At 40.5% G+C, this 20,206-nt stretch overlaps 1 protein-coding gene across 3 annotated transcripts in view; it reads right to left on the bottom strand.

Moving 5' to 3' along the window:
- The window catches only part of CORIN (corin, serine peptidase), a 105,149-nt gene that overhangs the window by 52,687 nt on the left and 32,256 nt on the right, over positions 1-20,206 (bottom strand). For all 3 annotated transcript variants that reach the window (XM_033159808.1, XM_033159806.1, XM_033159807.1), the window contains exons 4-5: positions 17,619-17,829; positions 3,203-3,384 (exon numbers count right to left, since the gene is read on the bottom strand). In XM_033159808.1, coding sequence (XP_033015699.1) covers positions 3,203-3,384; positions 17,619-17,829 — 393 coding nt within the window. The remainder of the gene's footprint in view (positions 1-3,202; positions 3,385-17,618; positions 17,830-20,206) is intronic.

The raw sequence follows: 20,206 nt of genomic DNA on the forward strand, positions 1-20,206 counted from the left end.
GAAAAAATATCTTACTATTGCCCATGAAATTAATCAGCATTAGTGAGAATTAACTAACCCACACAGTCTCAAGTATATTAGGATATATATTAATAAGGGAGGACATTGTTTTCTTAATACACAGGATCTTTACAGATACTGTCATCGTAGGAGGAAGAGATATGTTACATTCACCCATGTCCAGTTTAGGAGGGCTTTCCCAGATTATTAAAACTCCTGAATTTTATACACTATAGTTACAGTAGCCTCGACTTAGTAAAACAATAGTCTGTGTTCTCATAGTAGAAAAATGTGCAATGCCTGAGGACCAAAGGTGTTACTAGCATGGTGTAAAAATGATAAGGGTGAGATTGCATAATGGTAAATGCTGAAGTAAGGAAGCAACAGCAACAATGCAAGTGGCTCTTTTGAGACAGAAGGTGACGATGGGATTGTACTGTATATAGGAGAGATATTTACAGCTGGTGTCACCACCTACTTATTTAGAAAGTCAAGAGGGCTGGTCTGAAAAATATATTACTGATATTAAGGAAGAGGTGGGAGGGCAACAAGGTACAATGGAAAGGCAAAAATCAGACATTCCTCACTCAAAAGGGTACCACCAAAATGGTTAATGGATTTTTATGCAAGAAATATCTGATAGGCAGTTTAAGGTGTGTACATGCCTTCATGGTGAGGTCAAACTGTTGGAGAGTTACAGTGCCTGTTGTGGCTGTAGAGACTGATGGGGGCATTTAAGATAAATAGATCCTTAAGCACAAGCCTGTCAGTTAACTTGTTAAGTTAGAGAACGTTAAATGGATGTTGTACATATATGTGTGCTTGCTTATTAATAAAATGCCTGTTCTAAATCGTTACATTTAATCTGGAACTTCATACATAAGACAACACAGATGGGGCCTGCCTAATTTTGACAGGGGTTGCATTACATAGCTCCAGGGCCACCAGCAAAATGCTTTAATCATGTGTGTTTGCCAGTTGAAACAATGGACACTGAGGCCCTCTGAGCTAGATCTCAAGTTATGGGTAGCACTATACAGATATCGATTGTCCATTAAGTAACCTGGTCCCAAGCCATTCAGGGTTTTATATGAAACAACATGACATTTAAGCACCAATAAGTGCCCTGAATTTTTCACAGTGACATGCCACACAGTGATCAGAAAATAATAATGGACATGGATTAGAAGACATATAATGATCAGATATTTTTTTCCTCAGTGCAAAATGCAGCATATTCAGTGCAGCAGAAATTTAACTTGGAGGGGAAATATCTCAATCAATGCGACAAGGTATGACAACAAGGCATTTACTGCTCTAAAAATGGATCAAATGGAAAGATTCAGAAAGCAAATAAAATGTTTTGTTCCTTAGTCTTTTATCTGCTTTTCTCATTTATGATTTCTATATTATCTACTGCTGTTTCAAACACTGTTCCCAGCTTTGGCTACTTAAAATAACACAAGATATAAAAGATATGAAGGGAGGACTAGAAGAAAAATAACTGAAGTATTTTCATTGCTAGGGAGGTGCACTTCTGACCCACAGGAATGCCATTTAAAGACTGTTTTTCCAAGTCGGTGAACAAGGTGGAGTATAGGTTAAAGGGATCAAGCAGAAGGAAAGACTGATGAAAGCTTGACTTTCACTCCCTTGCATGCTGACATCGGAAAAACTTGTAGAAATATTTATTCCAAATCAGCTAAATTCTCAATTCCTTCTGTTCCCTTGTGAAAGTTGATGTCTTTTGCAGACTTCATAAAGCAGACATTCATTTATTTATCTGTAACATTTATAGACTACTGTTAGTATAATTCTCTGAACAGCTTACAATAAACCACACACACACACACACACACACACACACCACAGTCATAAATGCTCTATCAAATACAAAAGGAGAACACACCAAGTGCCTTAGCCCTCAGGTCTGCCCTCATCACAGGACAGCTTTTGGCCTCTTTCTTTCTCCCTCTCCCTCCCCATCCAAATACTAGCACTAGAATTGATATACAATAGACAGCGCATCTGTTACAGATTCTTATGGGGACCAATGAAACCTGACTTACTTCAAACTGCAGGGTGGAAATGTTTCAGTTGCTACCAAGTCTAACCTACATCATGGCTTCAGAGCAGAGGCACCAACCTGCGCTGAAGATTGAGAGGGCACAGCATGTGTCATGCACAACATTGCAACATGATGTTGGGAGAAGCCAGGGGCAGAGCCGAACGTGGCTCCAGCATGGCTTCAATAGCCAGCAGCAACTCTTCTCTGGTGCTTGGCCTCCTCCTCCTGCTGCTACGCCATTGGGGGGGGGGGGTCCCAACAAAAATGGGTGGGGGGGGTGTTAGAAAATGCCACCTCTGCTTCAGAGACAGTACCATTAAGCTTATGTGAATTTCAATATTGCTTTCCAGATTCCAACTCCAAAAGCAAGATTAATGGAACGTATTTGTTTTGAAATAATAGCATTAAGCATGAAGGACGACTCCAGCTAATACTTCTCCCACCTTACATTTTTCCTCTTCAGAATCTTTCCATGATTTATTTAAGGGACCTGAAAGTTCATTGAGGTTTTCCCCATCACTGGGCCAAACTACATGTCTGTCTGTCTGTCTGTTTAGCTAATTATTTTTAAATAGGGATTTTTAGGGTATGGCACTTACATGGTGGTTTACATACATACAAATATGTTTGAAATAAGAGAGAAATCACAGTTGTAAAAACCTGCTACAACACAGTATAAAACAATTTAAAACAGCAGCTTTAAACCAATGGATAGGCTAGATCATGCAATAAAAGCTATAAAGAATACAAGCTGAACTAAAACATTATCAAAATTGCAGCATCAGAATCTTAGAAGAAAGAAATGAGCCTTTAACATGTTACACACAGCTGGATGTATCCTCTTTCTTTTCTTTTGTAACACAAGAGCAGCTTCTGAGACTGCAGCAGAGAAACAACCGGGGATGGGAATGTTTATCTCTTTCCATTCCAGTCAGTAAACCACTGAAAAATGCCCCCTCCCCACAGTGGAACAGATTCCACTCTACCTCTATCTCTACCTCTGAGATTCATTTCAATTAAAATAATTGCCAAAAAAGAAGAAGACATGGCTGTGTGTAACATGCAATTTGGACATTATATGTAGAACCTGAAACACGCTGCAGAACTTTAGTAAAAAAATTAAAGGGAACTTACATCGCTTTCCTTTTTCTTGTTCTGGGGAGAAGCATACCCTGGTGGTGTTGTTATTTTCAGTTTTGTTTTGGAACTGGAAACACGCTAGGAACTCTGGCCATGAAGAATTCACCATCCCAAGAACTGGTTCACAACCTTCCTTTGCAGCTTCACAGAATGATCTGCAAGGCAGGAGCCCATGACTAGAAAGAAAAACAAATATTTCTAAGATTATTGTCCTTCCAGTATCCATATTTATTTATTTATTTATTTATTTATTTATTTATTTATTTATTTTTGATTTTTAAACGAAAAGCACAAATAGAGAGCTTTCATTTTAAACAGCAAAGAGGTTGCCCGCCCCTGCCCTCTGCCCAGCTAGGAGCCTTAAGGGGAAAAGTACCAATTTCCCAATGGGCTCCTATAGTGAGGTAGGAGAGCTGAAAATAATGGCAATATATTTCCCATCTGGCAACGAATGCAGCCCTTTGGTTTCAGATAGTACATGGGTTGACGAGTCTAAAAAGCCTGTGACACAAATTTCCACAGTCCTCTTGTGGCTATGGTGGCTCATTTACCAGAAGTAATGTATTTAGCGTTCACTCTGGAAGTGTATACTAGATTCTGACCAAACTAAGCCTCCTAGAGCAAAATATACATCAGGTGTTGGATGGCAGATGTGAAATTTTTACCCTACCCTCAAAGAAGGGCCAATCTCCATTCCAAGCTCAGTAAGAGAATGAAGAAATAAAACCTCACCTTCCTTTGCACTGCCTTCATTTCACAGTGAATGCTAAGCCAAATTGTAGCTTTGCATGAACAAGCAGAAACGGGCTCCAGGAGGGGAGATTGTGGCCACTTTGCTTCTCCCGTCTTTTTGCAGCTGTGCTGTGTTGAGCTAAGCCACAGTTTGACTTAACATGTCATCTGAATCTGGACTTGTGGTTTAGTTTTATCAGGCAAACTATGAGCTCTTAGACTATTAGGAGAAAGCTAAGCCATGAGCCCAGGTTTGGAAAAACAAGAGGACAGCCTAAGAGCTAAGACTGCAATCTCCTCTCTGAAGCCTGCATGCTTCACACTAAACTATGCATGCATCTAGTTTGGCTCTTAGAGGCTATTATAACTTTCCATCTTTTTCACCTGCAGTCCAGAGTACACATTATGGTCACTAGAGAAATGCTGCCAAGAACAATCTTCCTGTAGCAACTAGCAAACAACTTCCACTGGGCATCTTACACTTGTAAGAATTCAACACATGTCATGCCACGTTATCAGTTTCACCAGTTACTGCTCCAGATTGTTGGTGGCTGCTGGGAAGTGTGAAAATTCATAACATAATTAGGGGAAGGTGATTTGTGTGATATTGAGTAGTACTTGTTGCAAATATTACAGCCTAAATGGAGATAACTTGCTATGGAAAAGATGTTTCTTATGGTATTCTTTCAGATGACTGTAATGGGGCCTAACTGCAGCATAAGGCCCTTCAGAGAGCAACAGCTATATCCATGTTTCCCAGGACAATCTGTTTGCCCAGCAAGGGTTATGACCCTCATCACATGATGGAAGCAGGAGAGCAAAGAACTCTGGAAGGCAGGCACAGTTCCCTTCAGGTTTTTTTTCCCAATTATCCAAGCAGCATCAGATGTTGAACATATCTGGAAAGAAAAACTCTATACAACTGCCTGCCTCCCTCCCAGCTTAGTTCAAATAACCAAAGGAAGAATTGAAGTAGAGAAGGAACTGCAGACCCCAGTACTAGGGATGGGCCCAATTCGTGTCCTCAGAACCTATCAAATCTATGCATCAGGTAAGACCAAGTGTGCTATTTGATACGGTTACCGAGGACCTGAATGGGTTGGGACACACCACAGCATTCCCAACCGGGTGGGTTCCAACTGCATTTACTGAGACTAGAGTACCTGTTTATGAACTATGCACCCAAAGTCAGCATCAGCTGAAGCCAACAGGGCCATTCTGTAGTGCCTGGTATATATACTTGGGAAAGGAGTATTAGTCACAATAGCACCATGTTGACGGTGACATAATGGAGTGAGCCAATATTTTTGTTGGCTTGGCCCCTTTGGGGGTATCAAACACCTGAGAAATGCCGACCCTAATTCCTTAGCGATTTAGTCAGCTGCGTTCAAATGCCGGACAGTCAGACACAGGCACTGTCGATTTAGAAGGAAAAATGGGCCTTGGCAACTTAAAGGGAGGTGAGGTGGCTAATGCCATCATGGCACCCATGGCTTCCGCATGACTGACCTTGAAACTGGAGAAACCACATGGAAGTTGACGGTGGGACCTGCTTGCCAACTGATCCACTTGTTGCCACTTGATCCGCTTATACACTCCTGAAACCCCGTTGAGACAGGTGCCACTCAGCCAGGCCACCTGAACATCACTATACCCCGCAGAGTGTCTCACCATGATAATAAGTATCTTTCTTACTGGCCCGCTGATTAGGAGCAATGAGTCTTTTGGCAGGTAAGTTGATGGTGTTCCACCTTGGCAACACATATGTGAATTACTGTATTGCTGAAACACAGCAGCACATGACCGATATGTAAGGAATGAACAAATTAAATCAATGTTAAAGTAGCCACTGCCAGCTCCAATCAATGTATGGAATGCCTCTGCTCTGATGGTGCCCAGCTCCAATGTGACCTGTACAAAGTGACTTTAGCAACGTGTACCCCAGTCATGCAAACTGGTACTTGTGGTGATCACAGTTATTTGAAAACTGCAAAAGGGAGTTTCTTGAAGATTGGATTCTATCAACTACCACTTCAATGGCCACTGTAGTGGAGGTATCTTGAGCATCTTAGCTCCATCCCAGCATTGCCATTTTGGGGGGATGTTGACAGTTATCTGGAGGGCCTAACATTTGCTACCGTTGAGCTAGAATATGCAGAGACCTTGTTGTATATTTCAGTTTGTTTTAGGCTAATGTTCAAAGGATAAGCTTCAAATGTGATAGAAGAGTATATTAACTCTAAAAAATGATCAAGCGAATAGATCCAGTCTAGATATAAAAATCCATATGTAAGTGTCCAGTAAGCCAAAAATGTTATCATTGTGTACTGATGTTTTTCCATACTACTATGGATTAAGAGTTCTCTATAAAACAAAGAAAAAAGAAAGAAAGAGACAAAAGAGAAATAAGCACTTATTTGTCTTGCCTAGTTTCCTTCTGTGGCTTCCAGGACCTACCCCAGAGCTGCACATTACACATTGACAGGCTCCAAAATATTCTGAGGTCTTTCACTCTCCAAAAATAAAGCTCCCTCACAAACAGGAAAAGAGTTATTGAGTGACTTGTTCTGAAAAGGTGTTACTGGCTCAGATAACAGGGCTTTAATTGGCAGGACAGCATGCAGGCAGCAATGTGGGTACCGGTATATACTGATAGCTAGCTGCCCTTGTCAGTGGGAGAAGTTGCAAGTCATTTATTGTTGGTATTGCATCTGCTACTGGCAGAGACCTTTTACATAGTTCTGGAACGTTTCTGTCTTTCATCACATCACAAAATAGTGGTGAAAGATACTATTTTGGAATGTGAGGGCTCCCTTTCCAAGTATCAAGTAAGCTGCTGTCAGAGGTTAGTACTAGGCAAGGCTCAAGATAAACCCATCATCTTTCTGATCTATGATAATTTCACTAGTGTTGTGCATAAAGGGCATTTAATATTGTTACCGGCCACCTTCCAGGGGTCTCGGTACTTAACCAGGGTTTATTTACACATATTTACACCCGAGTAGAGAGGGTTCTGAGCACTGCATCTTATGAGGGGGCTTGATTCCCCACAGCAGCACAGCATAGGATTCAAAAGCAGCCAAAACGCTATCTCTGTGTCTCCTCCACACAGCTTGTCTGTTCATCAGCCCTCATGGCCTCTAGCCCCATCCTTCTTTTTCCCAAAAACTTGCTAAAATGCAACTCAAGCCTCGTGCAAAAAGGACACTTTTTTCCTGTGGTGACACCATGCCGCTTGTAACGCTGGCAACCTTCTCTCCCCCCCCCCCCTTCTTGTCTGACACTGAATGTCCCAATGGTTCACCTTTTGTCAGGCCATTGCCTCTGCCATCACCTGTTTTGTTCCTTGATGGCACCTCTCTCAGCCAATCTCCTGAGGAAGCTGGCTTGACCTGCTTTTTAAAGCCTTGCTAAATCCATTGATCAAACCCCATCTTTCCTAATTTGCTAATTTCAGAAATTATGAGGAGAACCTGGCACCCAGAACTTTTAAGGGATCCTTGGCCCCCTGCAAACCCATAACAGTATTATATAAACAGGATTTCAATTAACTTGAGAAAGCATTTAATTTAAAATATGTAAAACCTACTTCTCTTTTTTAAAAACTAAAAAACTAATACTTCACAAATAGAATAATAATTACACAACAAACCTATCTTAAAAGGGGAGAATTTTTCCACTAATGCAGAAGACAAAATTGCTAACAGTTCACTTGGTAGAGGCAAACACGTCAGTAAAAAAATATACATTTAAAAATAAAATAAAAACAGAAGGCCCTTCATTCATTCTGGGTGGTGCAGAAGGACTTTTCAACTCCATAGATCAGAATACAAAAATTCCAATAAATAATCCAATAAAACTATGGCATGATGTGTTTTCCACCATGTTGCTTTTAATGCATACAGTTAGAAACTAATTATACTGAATATTAAAAATGTAAACAAATCCATGTGGCTCTTTTGTTGTATAAATTCATTCTTTGAGTGGGAAGCTGCACAACTGGAATTTATTTATTGGTGTGTGTTTTTCTTCTGGATTTGAACAGGGATTCTGGATGGGTGGTCCTTTGTGACATTGCTTTGTTTTCCCCTCCACTTTATCAACTAAGTTAATGTTTCAATGCTCACATCCACACAGTGATAAGTTTAGATTTTCTAAATGAAAACCTATGTGTGTAGGAGGAAGATTCAGCAAATTATTTCAAGCATAACTATTATAAATCAGTCTCTTATGCAGCAGTATGCTTGCATGGGTTATACTAACAACTTAATAATTTAGAAATGACTGGGCTCATAAAAGGAGAAATTTATGATAAATAGGCCAAGTTTATGGTCTGGAAGCAACCAAGAAAATGCTAATTCTATGCCATACCATTTACCACAACACTTGCCACAACTACATTTGGTCCTTTAAGCTCAGTAAAGCAAATAAATATGAAGCAGTGATCAAATTTAATACAGACCTATTTGTTCCCCCTGTCAACAATGATATTATGGTTAAGCATCTACATCTTGATTAATCTTTATATACCAGATGTTAAAAATAAATGAGTGCTACCATTTGTGTGTGTGTGCTTTTAAAGCCACCATAGGACATAGGATAATGTAACACAGCATGAGTCCTTGTATTCCCTGACTAAATTTCTTTGGATCATGAGATAAAATCAGCTGTCAGTGTTCTGTGTGGCTTATCTTTTGCACATTCCAAAATGGAACCCATGAATGCAAGATATTTTTCCTGCCTGAAGATCAGTTCCACAATGATTCCTATGATAAAATACCTATGAAACCCTCCTGTGAAATGCTACAGAAAAAGGAGCTACCTGCCAGCATTGTTCTCTGAAATCATTTTCTTCCTGAACTAGACCATGATCCCGCCCCTGACAGTTTCATGTGGATGGAAGCATGAATGCACTAGATGTGTGAAAGATCACCTGAAGACTATGCAGGCAAGCACCATGTGCTGCTCAATCCAGGCCCTGGGGATACTGCACTTATGCTAAAATAAAATAATATGCCAAGGATGTATCACACAGAAGGTCTTGCTTTCACTCATACGCACACTTCATGCACCTGGAGTACATGACAGGTATGCACCACTAGTGCAATCTTTAGACCCTAAAGCAGTGATGGCCAAACTTGGCCCTCCAGCTGTTTTGGACTACAATTCCCATCATCCCTGACCACTGGTCCTGTTAGCTAGATAATGGGAGTTGTAGTCCCAAAACAGCTGGAGGGCCAAGTTTGGCCATCACTGCCCTAAAGTGAAAGAAGGATACTTATAGGATGACTCCTGTGGTGCATTGTAACCAGCATTATCCAATGATAATTAAGAGTAAATTGCTCTATGGTTTTGGAACACTAAAATGCTGGATCATCTAAGGTCTCCAAAATGGTAGTAGACTAACTATTCTTTATCTGAAATGTTTGCTCTTTCATATCCAACATTGGTATAGTATAACCGTAATGCACTATTCTTGTAACACTTTTCCACACAGTTCATTCCATCATAAACATTGTCCCAAGAATGTCACCTTGATGGAGAAATACCGGTAGTCTCAGTTTGACTATCATTAGCCTTATGTGTTCTGCGTGTGCACTGATGCCCAGTGGGATCTTCTGGCCCTTGCCATTTGGCAGGTCCTTAAAAGGACTGGATTCAAGATCATGCAGGGTTTCCAATCACATGGAATACCATATGTGCATACAACTGTATCCATTGTACATTTAAAAAAAAAACCTTTTACACCTACTATATGCAGATTGCTTGGGGCTGAACCAACAAGCATGAACCCCACTCCTACACACATTATTTCCCTCAGACGATTCTGACCTCTGAAGGTTGTTAAGGGTTGCTGGGAAGGGGTAAACTACAGTGCCCAGAATTCCTTGAGGGGAAGGATGTGCTTCAAATGTGCTTTAAAAGTGTGGTGTGTACACAGCCTTAATCAGTTGAAACATATTCTATGAGAATGAGGCTGCTAACTGAAGTTGACAACACTACAAGCAGCAAATTCTGCACAGAAATAGATTAAAAATAGAGGGGATATGTTTGATGCGCATTGTAGATAGTATTTCAGTGTGTGAAAGGGTGTGTAAAATGTGGAAATGGTAGGGTTCATATTTCACAGCTTGAAAGTTTAGGAGAAGCCTGCTGTTAAGTCTGGACAAGAGTTTTTAAAGCTGTACTGTGTTGACATTCCTAAATACCTGAAGTAATTTCTTGTTCAAACTGAACATTGTTAACACTAATTATTGCCATTTGTTCAGAGTTTAATAACTAAAAGAGTGCCACCAGTTATTGTCTGCTTCTCAGCCAAATGACCTCATGATGGCTCATTGAGTGTTTTCTGTCCTCCTATTTAAGAGGAATCAAGTTAATTGCAGAAAGGCAAGTATGAGGACATAGAAAATGCATTTCTAGTATTCAGCAGCTGACTCTAACCAGAAGAATTATCAGGAATAGCTGGCCTATCGTAGTTTTTCTGTACAAGAGAAAAGTTATTTCAGAATGCCATCAATTCTGGTCTGTGTTTTCTGCAAGTCCTTCCTAATACTTTCATAAAGTACAATGTGGTTCAGTGGACTGAATATCAGACTTGGGTCAGGAGAGTTGGGCTATGACTACCAGAGCTTGTACTGCATGAGCTTTCTCAAAAAAATACCTCTGCCCTAATAATTTCCTGTCTATTAATTGTGTGCATGCTGTCACATCCACAAAAGCAGCATGAAAATTATCTGTAAATAGCCCACTGGGTACTCTGAAATAAGGATGGCAAGTTCTTTCAGTTTTGGTTCTTTCAGTTTCTCATTTTTCCAATCTTAAATTTGGTTCTCCACATTTCTGCAGAAATTTGCAAAATTTCTTTTTAAAAATTCTCATGAAAATTCATAGCCATTTTGGTGCACAATTATCCTAATGGAATTTTATTATTTGTAGACACACCCATCTGCCCCAGCAAATCTGGGTGGCTAATATATACATTTTTGTAAACATTAGTTGGATGGAGAAGTACATTTCAAAGAATAACCATGTTTCAGTTCTCATATGTTTCAGAAAGTACAAAATTGATAAATTTGACTTTAAATGCAAACGGAATTGAATTTCTCCGCCCTCCCTACTCTGGAATAGATGGGGATCAGGGAAGAGGAGAGGGACTGATTCTATTACCTGTTCTCTTTTCCACCACCTCACCCCATAGTTCACTGCAGAGGAAGTAGTACAGCTTACCTTTGATCAACTACCCTCCCCCTCAAATATCCACCAACAGAAAGTTCGCTTATCTTCTTCAGGGACAGTGGCGGTTGCGACATTGTATAGCCTCAGTGAGCTGAGATGGGGGAAGAGGGCATTCCGTAACCCACATAGCCTTGGCTACCTGTGGGGCCTTTTGGGACAGCCTATTAAATGTTGTTTGAATTGGCCAATCGTAGCATTTGGCAGGAGGAGCCAAGACCCTTTAAATGCCACCCACGATTGATGCGCTCCTCCAAGACAAATCAGTTAGGGAAAGGAGCCACATTAGGGAAAGGTCCCTGCCTTTTTGAAGGTCCACTACTCATTTATAAGGATGGCACCTACTTATCCAGATACCAGTTCACTGCGGTTCTCAGAAAAGCCATTATGGAATGCAGCCTCAAGGCTAGAAAATTTGTTTCGCATTCCTTCTGCGTAGGCACAGCCACCACGGCCATCCAGTCGGGCCTTCCACCAGCCCACATAAAATCACTGGGTTTCTGGTGATCATCCGCATACAAGTGCTATGTGCCCACTGGAATGGCTGAGGTTACTGCTTCATGTTGATGTTTTTCTTCCAAGCACAGGCCACAAGCAAGTTTGGATCTGCTTATTCACAGAGCAGCCCCCCCCCCTTTAATTTCCATGGAACATGTACTTAAATCCTTTATAGCAGACCTTGCTTTTTTATAACATTTGTTCCCTAGTCCCTAATCAGTTGCAATACAAAATGGAAGATTTACTGGCCTGCATTATCTCATAAAAACATTTACACCAATCAACAGTGATAACCTTGTAATCAAGGGGTATATTTAAAGGCAGAACTGCCAGGTGCACTCTGCAGGAAATATGCACATCACACTAGCTCATCCTGACCTCCCAAATATAGTTAATTTAGTTTGAAAAACACCTGGCTGAGTGAAATCGGCCTTCTCCCCCCCCCCCCCGAGCCCACAAAAAACACTTTTCACCTGCTGTGTCAAATGAAATGCACTGGTTTCTAAACTCCATTTAGTCAGAGCTATTCTTTCTACAGACGCTTTCTGGAGACACACACCTAGATGCTCTTTTCCTCTTCTGTTTGACTATTCATGTTCCTCTCCAACCCTGTAATAGGTGCTGGAACTCATGTTTCCTCTGTAACAATGGAGGAAAGATGTTTTATGTGTCCTGACCAAACCTTTCCGCTTGTGATTTGGACAATAAAACTCCCGGAACATGTGCTTAATACCATGCTATAAAAACAATAAATGTTTCAGATTTCTAATGCCAAAAGAAATAATTAAAACAGAGGACACATTTTTATATTTAAAAAAATCAAGATTAAATAATTGAACCAGATGTCAAAATTAGACTGTTTTTACACTTGACAATATTTATGTTAATACTTGCCAATCATAATTAGTGTTCCACAAATTCCCTCATATCTTAAGAACAATAGTTTTCTTTTCACTAATCTCCTTGCCAGCTGCCCTTATCACTTAGCCCTCTGCTTTCTTACCACTCTTCATTTGACACATAACCAGCCCCCTCTAGTAGCTATTAATAGCTTATACCTTTGATGTGATTTTCTTCTGTCCCTTCAGCACTCATAGGTTTAGTACTTCACAGTACTAAGTGATATCAAGAGCTTTCTTTACTGTAAACGTAATTCATTTATTGAGCCTGCAATCCTATACCTCATTGATGTTCTTCAACTACAACTCCCTTCATTTCTGCCCATTGGCTAGGATGGTTCAAGTTGAGATGGAAGTTAGAATCCAATAGCTTTAGGAGAGTAACAAGTTCTGCATTCCTGCCATGCATACTTATCTGGGATTAAGCTCCACTGAACTCTAGGTTACTTCCAAGTGGGCATGTCCTGATTAGTTACTCCTTCAGGGTAGAGCCTGGGTTCAGGTATCTCCCCAAATCAGGAGTCTCACCAGGCTGCCAGTAGGGTGTCTAGACCACCAGATACAACTCTCCCTCTAGACTCCTTTACTGGGGTACCCTGCATTTTGATCCTGACCTAGGAGTGGATGAGGCTTCACTCCCCACCCCAACACTTAGACTATGGATCCAACCCAATGTCTTTTTCTGCCAAAGTTGTGACAATTGCTATGAGAAAGGGAAAACGCTCAGACAGGCTCAATAGGTCCACAGGCAAATTCCTTCCTGGCCCTGAATACAATGATCAATTAGCTCCACAGCAAAGTCATACTGTACATGTGCGCTGCTCACCTACCGGGCAGCCCAGACATGTGGGGTGAGTATGCTGCCCACTCCAAGTGCGCCCAGCCTTTAAAGGGTCTTGTCTCCTCCCTGCAAAGGCCATGATTGGCCAATTCAAATAAAATTGAGCAGGCAATTCTGAGTGCCCCTGCAGCCAGCTGAGGCCAATGATGACATCAGCCACCATGTCGGCGATGGAATGCCCTCTCCCTGTGGCTCACCGTGCTGTGCTGCTGTCCCCAAAGGAGGTAAGCAGTCTTTACTGAATACAATTACTAAATACAACAATTAGGTATTTGTCTAGTATAAAAAAACTGAAACCAATATAATCAGACTCCGAATATTTGGCAACTAGGTGAACATTGAGGTATTTTATGTCAAAAAATTGCAAGAGTATTTTAAGGGAAAAAATGGAATAAAATACCTTACTATCTCTTTGTTTTGTTACAATGTAAGGTATATTAGGGATTGTGTAGATGAACAGTGACAGGAAGCCCCAAACATGCCTTTAAACAACTAAATGAATTAACCTCATAAAATGATGGGATGTTGCTTTGGGCAAGTGGGGGAGGGTGACCTTGCTGGTATCTGCCACTTCTTTTTCATGTCTTGATGAGCACTCCCATACTGGAGTGGTGCAACAAAGAAGTGTTCAACTACTAATGCACTAAAACAAAACACACACACATAAATATAAATCACAAAAAGGCTTGGACATGGGAAACGAGTTCTGATAATTGTCACTATTCACACCAAATACATGATACACAAGATTTATACGATTTGAAGAGAAACAATGCAATCATATTCCATGTAGGCAAACTATATATTTTTCCACAGCTGCCACACGGAGAGGGCATCATCACTTGGGTATATTCAGTGATCAATCATGCTTAGTGGGCCTGAGTACCACAGGAGCTAATGGTGGCATGGAAGGCTGTCAAATGAAGTTTTATATGATAAACCTATGTACGTGTACTTGCCATCTTTATGAAATCACCGACATTGCACAGATGAGCACTGCATATGATTTAGTGTGTAATCACATGTAAACATTATGTGTGAATCAATGCTAATCACTCTGTGAATGAAGAGATTTCTTCACTCTGAATTGATTTCCACTCAGATATACCAGCACACCTGCAGCAACTAAAATGCACAACGTCAAAAACTATAATCATTAACATTTATTTATTTTAGCTTATTTAAATATAATTTTAATAGCCTCGAAATAAGAAAAGCAGCCAGCACCCTGATTTGGAAAACTAATTTGGAATCTACTGGAGATGGGGGCAGGACAAACATTAGGCCTTAGGTTCAAAACCCAATGTTTCATCTTTAATACTATGAATGATATGATTATCATTCATGGAAGAAGTAAAAATTATCATTCATAGAAGAAGTAAATCCAACTGAATTAAGTTTTGTTTACTCTCAGGTAGCTGCAGCCTAAATAGTGAATAAGGTTGACTGGGAATACATCTGAGAATTTGATGAATGTGGTGCGGTGGATACATTGTTAGACTTTCTTAGAAAAACTTTCTAAGTCTATAGGTATGCATGAAGCTCATGAAAATAAAGGCTCATCCACACATACATGTTCATCACTTGTTGACTGTAACATCAAGGTGGCTCAAAGAGTAACTAGAATCAATACCAATATTTGACTCTCTCTCTTTTTTCATTGCAAATCCAAGCCCTTTCAAAATCATGTATCCATCATCCTTTACTATGCAGCTCATCTCACGCTCTTGTCTGTAAAAATTATCATGATTTTCTCCTTCTTTTCCTATTTGCACTGGATTCTTGCCTTTAACACATTCACTTAAATTTCTTACTTTGTACTTCTAAATGCTTGAACCTCCTTTTCATATTTCTTGTTTAAGCTTTATACTCCTCCTTGAGCTCTATGTTCCTCTGGTACTAATCTCTTACTTAGATCAAAGATTACATCTGTTTTTCTCATGCCTCTGCCTGTTTCCTTTGGCAGTAGTTTATCTCTGGAACTCATTGGCTCCAGAGTATCATTTGATTCAACTCTTCTGCTCTTTAACAAGTGCCTCAAATAATATCCATTTTCATGTAACTTTTCCAGTTATTAAAATTTAGTAATCTATTTTCTCTTGCTGTCCCACCTTACCCACTTCTTCTTTCCTTTTCCACCTGCACCTATTTAGATTGCAAGCCTGCATATGTGGCTCAAGGGGAGGCAAGAGGGGATACATGCCCCACATATGGCAGGTGGCAGGTAAGAGGGGAACAGGGCTGTCTTACACATTAGGATTAGTGGCGCCCTGCACCATGGCGCCCGCCCATCAGAGTCCAGCACCAACTGGGAACAGCTGTGAGGGCATGCTGGGTGGCGGCATCAGTGGCTCTTCCTACGGCCAGCCACACTCTCTTCCTTCCTGCCTAGGAGAGGAGGCAGTGGCGGCGGCGCACAAAGCTATGCAGCGCCCTTCTCCCTCCTGCCCGCCCTGCGGCACTAGCGGGACTGCTGAGGAAGCCCATGCGGCAAGTGAGCCTTGAGCTGCCAAGTGCAGGGAGCGGGGAGGAGGGGGGAGGGGCTCCAAGAATGTCGCGCCCTGCCCCTTCTGCACCACGGCGCCGGATATGATTAAGACGGCCCTGTAGAGGAAACAAACAGCACCCTGCCCTAATGACATTTACCAGAACCACAAAAAAGTATTTCTCCCCTTTGTGTCCCAAGACACAAAGAAAAGAAGGTGGTGGTGGCAGGGAAACATGAATAGTCTTTCCCCTCTTCATCAACCCTTTGCCACTGCCGCCACCAAGAAAAGGAAGCGTGCACAGACAGGACAGAAGGGGAGAAAGAGTTTTCCCACTTAATGCTGTCCACCCTCGCAGGGCCAGCCTGGCTCAATAACCCATGAACCACAGGGCTGGCTTGGTGCACTTAAGTCCTGGTGGCATCCAATGGAACCAGAAGCCCAGGAAAACTGGAACAACTCAAGCCTCCTTGCCTCTCTAGCAACCTCCTAGCCCCAAGAGAGGAAGAGGTGGAGCTACCATCACCACGGGCCATGGCACAGCATGGAGATGTAGCAGACAAAAGGGAGGTGCCCAGCAGCAGGCTAAAGTGGGGGAGATCTGTGCCAGAAGCAGCCCAAGGATGCTGCAGAGGTGAGCCAGAGGAGGGAAAGGAGAGAAGAGTTTCGGAGAACCTTCTATGTGTGTGTGGGGGGGGGAGAGATTGGCTGGTGCTGGCACACTCTGCACAAGGGCGATTCTGCACTTTCCAACAGCATGGGAAGGCACTGGGAAGGAAAGGAAATTGGGGAGAGTAAGGTGTGGGGGCTAAGCCTCAGGATATGTGGGTGACCTCTTGGCTCACATTCATCCTCCTGTCTAGATCTGTGACTGTAAGCCTGTTAGTTCTGCTTAAGACTTGAGAAATCATAATCTTCAATATTATAACGTATCTCCTGGTGTCAACACAAAACACAGTATTTTTCAAGTGTTGTCCCTATTAAACTGAAAAGCACAATTATGTGACCATAACAAGAGTAGGGTTCCCCGTGCCTGGCCTCAAACAAGTCTGTGTCTTTACTGGCTACACGGATGGAAAACTTAACCTTCTTTTGCTAGAATACATAGGGTATTTTATACAGGGTGAAATAATGTGTGGAGGGGATGGCAGTAGCAGGCCCCACTGAAACCTCGCCACAGAGCCTAAAAACCACATGCATGATCTAGGACTATAGAAACCACCAAATATTCAGCTGCATAGGGCTACTGATGGGAGAAATGGAATGTATACCTTGCATAAAGCTACTCAAAGTACAACACATCAGGCAAAAACTACCTCAGATAGGTAAGAATTTGTTTATATTTAAGGTGAGCTGTATTTTCTAGGGAAGAGGACAAATACTTTCACAGGACATTTCAAAACGCTGCATATTGAATTCTGCCACTAAATTAAATGTGGATTAAGATGCATCCAACTGGCCCATAATCTATAACAAAATCATTCACAAGAGTTAATGTGTTCAAACTGTTATAAGAATGCTATTAATTGTCCCTGAGTAATACGCTACAGCTTGTTCCCTTGAGCTCGTTTAGCTTGGCAAAAATCTGTTGGAGACTGCTATCCACAGCTAAATTATTTCAATCAAAAAGGCCATATGGTTTAACTCTAGGCTGCATTGCCATGATTCAATATTTGGTTGTAGCTAGTTCTGATTACCCCATTTTAGTTCCCAAATACCTGTCATCACCATCACTGATGCACTCAGGAAGAGCAAGGCTACAGCCGAACAGCATGATGTGTTGATAGCAGCTGAGGCGGTTGAGATAACCGAAGAACTTGAGAAATTTTTCCATTTCAATGCTTTTGACAATGGAAAGGACTGGTGTTAAAGTGGTGCGGTTATATGGCAGCATTTGGCACTGGCTGTAGGTGATACTTATGCAGGAACCTGTGAAACAAGAACATATGCGGGGGATGAACAACATTATTGTACTACAAAGTAAAAATTGGCTGAATAGTTCAAATAAATATGTGACATTTAGTTGCCTCTTCTGTTAGTACAGTACTTCCTTGTTTTCTCTGCTGTTGTTTTTCTCACTTTAAACCTCATCTACATTTCCTTCTTTTTGATATACTGTTGCCCACTCTACACCCCACCAATATCCATTTTGCCCCTGGGCACATGGAGCAACATCCCTCCTCTCTTGTTTTCCCTTCAACAGCTGACAATCAGAATTTTACTCTATGAATCTCTCCAAAATTCTTTTCAAGTCATCAAGGCACTGGACGTCAACACATCATAAGGCAGTGAATTCCATAAATTAAATATAATATGCATTGTGTGAAGAAGTCATTTCATTTGTCTGTCCTGGTACATTAATTTCATTGGGAGAACTTGACTTCTAGTATTATAATTGAAAGAAAAAATATATTCCGTTTTTCCACACTCTGAAGTGTTTTATTACCTAATTTTTTTCCTTTGCCACCATTTTTCTAACCTAAAAAGTTTCAAGTGTTTTCGCCTTTCGTCAAAGGGAAAATGCTCAAATCACTACATTATTTGAATGATGTTCTCTACACCTTCTCTAGCACTATGCTTCCCCAGTTCACTAAATTCAGCCACACCATGGATTTACATAAAGATATTATTATATATTAGCAGTTTTCTTTTCAATCCCTCTTTTGTAATTCCAAATATGGGATTTTCCTTGTTTTCCAACCTTCCAACCCTACTTATAACACAAGTAAGTGCCACTGAGTTCAATGGGTATATTGGATTGCAGCCTGCCTAAATAGACTCAATATTAACATTGGTTAGTCCTTCCTTCCTTCCTTCAGTTTAGTTTATTCAGAGTATTTATAATTCTTTATAAGAATACAGAAATGTACAATATGCTACAGTAGTACAGAACTATAATTAATACTGTGCAATTCCCACAAAATATTATTCATAAATACAGTTTTAATATCCAGTAATTAATTACATCATTAACCATTAAAAAAGGAAAAAAGAACCTAGTAATAATCCTTCCCCAGCTCAATTATTTCATCTATACTTTGTACTCTTAAATTTTCCCCAACAAATAGTATGAATTCACTGAGTCTTGCACTTTATTGTTCCAATATAAAAAAACAAACTCAATTTTTCTATAAAAACATTTTCTCTTTGTCTACCCTCTATCATTTTAACCAGATTGGTTAATTTTACCATATGCACCACATCCCAAGCTTTAGTTAGGCAAATAGGTGGTACTTTTCTAGTTCTGAAATATTATGTTGATAGTAGCCATTTACAAATAAGTTGTCATATCTATATCTTCTGGTATTCCATGCCCCCTACCCCAGATATCTGGATAATATTATCATTAGATCTCTTGGGAAGTTGTAGCCCATTATATTTTTTATTTCTGATAATACTAAATTCCAAAATATCTAGGTCTTTGTACATGACCACATAATATGGAATATCCCCCCCCTTGGTATTTTACATTTCCAACAATGATCTGTAGTTTCTGGGTATATTTTAATCAACCTAGCTGGTGTCATTTGCCAATGTAGTCCTTCCTTCATCATTCTGAAATTGATCTTATTTGTCAGAACTTGTCTTATTCACACTGCAATCTGATGCCTGGGATAAAGTCCCACTGCACTTGATGAGCAGATATACATAGGAGTGCAATGTTCATAGAATCTTAGGAGTTGGAAGAGATCAAGGGCCATCTACTTCAACACCCTGCAATGCAGGAATCTTGCTAAAGCATTCATGACAGATGGCCATCCAACCTCTGCTTAAAAACCTCCAAGGAAAGGAGTGTTCACCACCTCTTGTGGGAGCTGGTGTTAATTATCTTGTTTACTTTGAGTACCTATCGACAGCATTTATTTTCATACTATGAAATTCTGCTTTCTTTTAGCATCTCCCATTCTTGTATTTGTACATATTTCTGACCTAGTCTTACATGTGCCTTTGTAGGTCATGTCAACAATACATTGATAGCACAATTCTATAAATGTCTACTCAGAAGTAAGGCCTGTTGGAATCAATGGGATTTACTCCCAGGTAAATGGTATAGAATTACTGTCTTATTTTAATTAGAAGCATCTAACATTTCAGGGTTTAAACAATCCTTGTCATATGTTGCAGACTCCCACTGGTTGCTTTCAAGAGTTTTTCTTACGCCGCATGTAGCAATTTCTATTTATTTTTAAAGTGACAACTTAACTAAATTTTCCTTTCAGTATTCCTTTCTTTTATCTTCCCTCTAATTTATGTCCAAGTTTCCACAACATATTACAGTCTCTTAATTAAATAAACAACTTATAAT

Source organism: Lacerta agilis, chromosome 9 (genome assembly GCF_009819535.1).
Source record: "Lacerta agilis isolate rLacAgi1 chromosome 9, rLacAgi1.pri, whole genome shotgun sequence".
NCBI lineage: Eukaryota > Metazoa > Chordata > Lepidosauria > Squamata > Lacertidae > Lacerta > Lacerta agilis.